This window comes from Martes martes (assembly GCF_963455335.1).
Source record: "Martes martes genome assembly, chromosome: 1".
Lineage (NCBI taxonomy): Eukaryota > Metazoa > Chordata > Mammalia > Carnivora > Mustelidae > Martes > Martes martes.
The window spans coordinates 39,890,201-39,892,812 of record NC_137888.1 but is presented as its reverse complement, the minus strand read 5'-3'; the positions used below and the strand labels follow the sequence as shown (position 1 = coordinate 39,892,812).

General features: G+C 35.6%; 1 protein-coding gene across 1 annotated transcript; it reads right to left on the bottom strand.

Moving 5' to 3' along the window:
• Positions 1 to 723: 723 nt before the first annotated feature.
• HTR1F (5-hydroxytryptamine receptor 1F) lies at positions 724 to 1,824 on the bottom strand (the record flags this gene model as incomplete). Its single annotated transcript, XM_080803595.1, has 1 exon — positions 724 to 1,824. Exon 1 carries the CDS (start codon positions 1,819 to 1,821, stop codon positions 724 to 726), a length of 1,098 nt encoding a protein of 365 aa, XP_080659721.1. The 5' UTR covers positions 1,822 to 1,824.
• Positions 1,825 to 2,612: the final 788 nt, after the last annotated feature.

Genomic DNA, 2,612 nt, shown 5'->3' with positions numbered 1-2,612 from the left:
TTATGTAAATACAAAGACAGTATCAATCTCTGACTTTGACATTTCCTCCAGTCATATTAGGAGTCCTTGATTTTTGTTTGTTTGTTTGTTTTGTTCTGTTTAAAGATTTTATTTTTAGGTAATCATACACAACATGGTGTTCAAACTCAACCCTGAGCTCAAGAGTCATATGCTCTCCTGATTGAGCCAGCCAGACACCCGAAGAATCCTTGTTTGCTCCTTCCCTCTTCTTGTTTTTTCCCAGGATAAGATGAAGAGGGGACAGTGGTTAGGTAGGAGAAATGTGTGCTTTGTGGTGAATTATCTTTCCTATAAAATAATAGAATCATATAATAAAACCATAGGGTTATATAGAAATTACAGACATTGTTAAGTGAACACTCTTCTGTAATTATTATAAGCCATAAACCTGGAAAGTCACTGTTATTAATAATAATTATTATAATATATATTTCCAGTTAGCCTGTTAGGGACAATTGCATAGGGAAAGTATTGTTTATAAACAATAAATTATCTTCTCATTTGAGTACTCTAGAATGATGGTCAAAGAAACATCTTTTACTCAACAAGTTTATAGTCATGTTGCTGTTAAATATAAACTATGTTCTCATAATTTTAGCAGTTTTAATTTATTTCCTTCTAAAAGTTTAAATGCTTTATTATTCGGCATCCATTTCGTTACTTCCCCTCAAGGAATCCCAGCCTTTTAATGATAAACTTTCTTTAACATCGGCATCGTACTAGCTTTTGGAATGCTTTCTTGAAGTCTTCGTTAAAGATTGTATAAATCAGTGGATTTATAAGGGAATTGAGATATCCAAGCCATGTCAAAAAATTTGACATTTCTTCAGAAATTTTACACTTTTCACAGACATTAACAACCAATTCTTTAACAAAGAAAGGCAGCCAACATATTACAAATGCACCCAAGATTAATCCCAGGGTAGTGGCTGCTTTGCGTTCTCTTGTGCCTGAGATCTTTTGCCTTCTCCAAGATTTCTCGTGCTTGAATTCAGACCTGGGGCTTTTCACCATGTTATGAATTTTATCAAAGTCTGTTGATGGATCAGATAAAGATTTTTCTGTGTAGGGAGTGGAGACTAGTCTAGTGCTTTTCTCACCACTCCCCAAAAGGACTTGGCCATTCACCTCCTCCTTGGCAATCCTACTTGCTTGTCTCTTGTGGTATAACGTTTTTGCTGCTTTATATATTTTGTAGTAGAGGATCAAAATCAATGTTAATGGGATGTAGAAAGCTCCAAATGTTGAATAAATTGTGGAAACAATGTGGTCGTGTTTGATGATGCACTCATCATCTCGGCTAGTTCCTTGGTGCCTCCAGAATAAAGGAGGCATAGAGATAAAAATGGATATAATCCAAACAACTGTAATCATAATGCCAGCATGCTTGGGAGTCCTTTTCCTGGAGTACTCCACAGCATCTGTGATTGCCCGATACCGATCCAAAGCTATAGCGGAGAGATGTAAGATGGAACACGTGCAGCACGTGATGTCAACGCTCAGCCAGATGTCACAGACCACTTGCCCCATAATCCAGCTCTCTCTCACAATATACACGATGCTGAAAGGCATCACCAGGACAGCTACAAGAAAATCTGTGACTGCAAGCGAGCAAATTAAATAGTTGGCTGGGTGGTGCAACTTCCTGGTCACAATAATTGCAGCAATCACAAGGGAGTTGATGGTCGTTGTCATCAGTGCCAGCCCGGAGAGAGTGAGGGACACCAGAATTTTGGATGGCATTCTGTTTAACAGTTCTTCTGAGGTCAAGTTTTGATCAGATGAGTTTAAGAAATCCATTTTTTTGTTTGTTTTAAAAGATTAATATAGCTGAAAAAATGGATACCTGTAACAAAGGAGGAGAAAATCAGTTCAGAGAAGTCTTTAAAAATTTTTCTCTCCCTTTCAGAATGAATTTTTAAAAGTATATATGTATGTTTCCCAGAATATTCTATGGATTAAAAAATGGGAGTTTAGATTATGGATTTTCTTTTTCCTTTCATTTAATTAAATTCTGATGAGAACAGTAACAATAACTTTCAAAACATTTCTTAAAATATAGTTCAAATAAAACAATTTTTTATGAGTAAACTTAACCTATTACTCACTAAAATCTCTACCATTATAGAATTGCATTTAAAAACTATATTATTCTGGGGTGCCTGTGTGGCTCAGTGGGTTAAGCCTCTGCCTTCGGCTCAGGTCATGATCTCAGGGTCCTGGGCTTGAGCCCCACATGGAGTGGGGGGAGCCTGCTTCCCCTTCTCTGTCTCTGCCTGCTGCTCTGCATACTTGTGATCGCTCTCTGTCAAATAAATAAACAAAATTTTTAAAAAACAAAACATAACAAAAAACTATATTATTCCTAGCTATGTTTTTCCCTTCATCTATGGAGATAAAGTTTAATAGCACAGGACATTAATATATATTTATGCTTTATGTAATGTAATTAAAGAAAGTATCATATTAAAGGCAGTATTCAAAATTATGAACAATTTCATACTTAATTCAAAGTTACACTGAGGACATTATCATTGAGCTCTTAGAGACTAAAGGAATTTTTAATGTATTTAATGTCAAGATATAAAGAT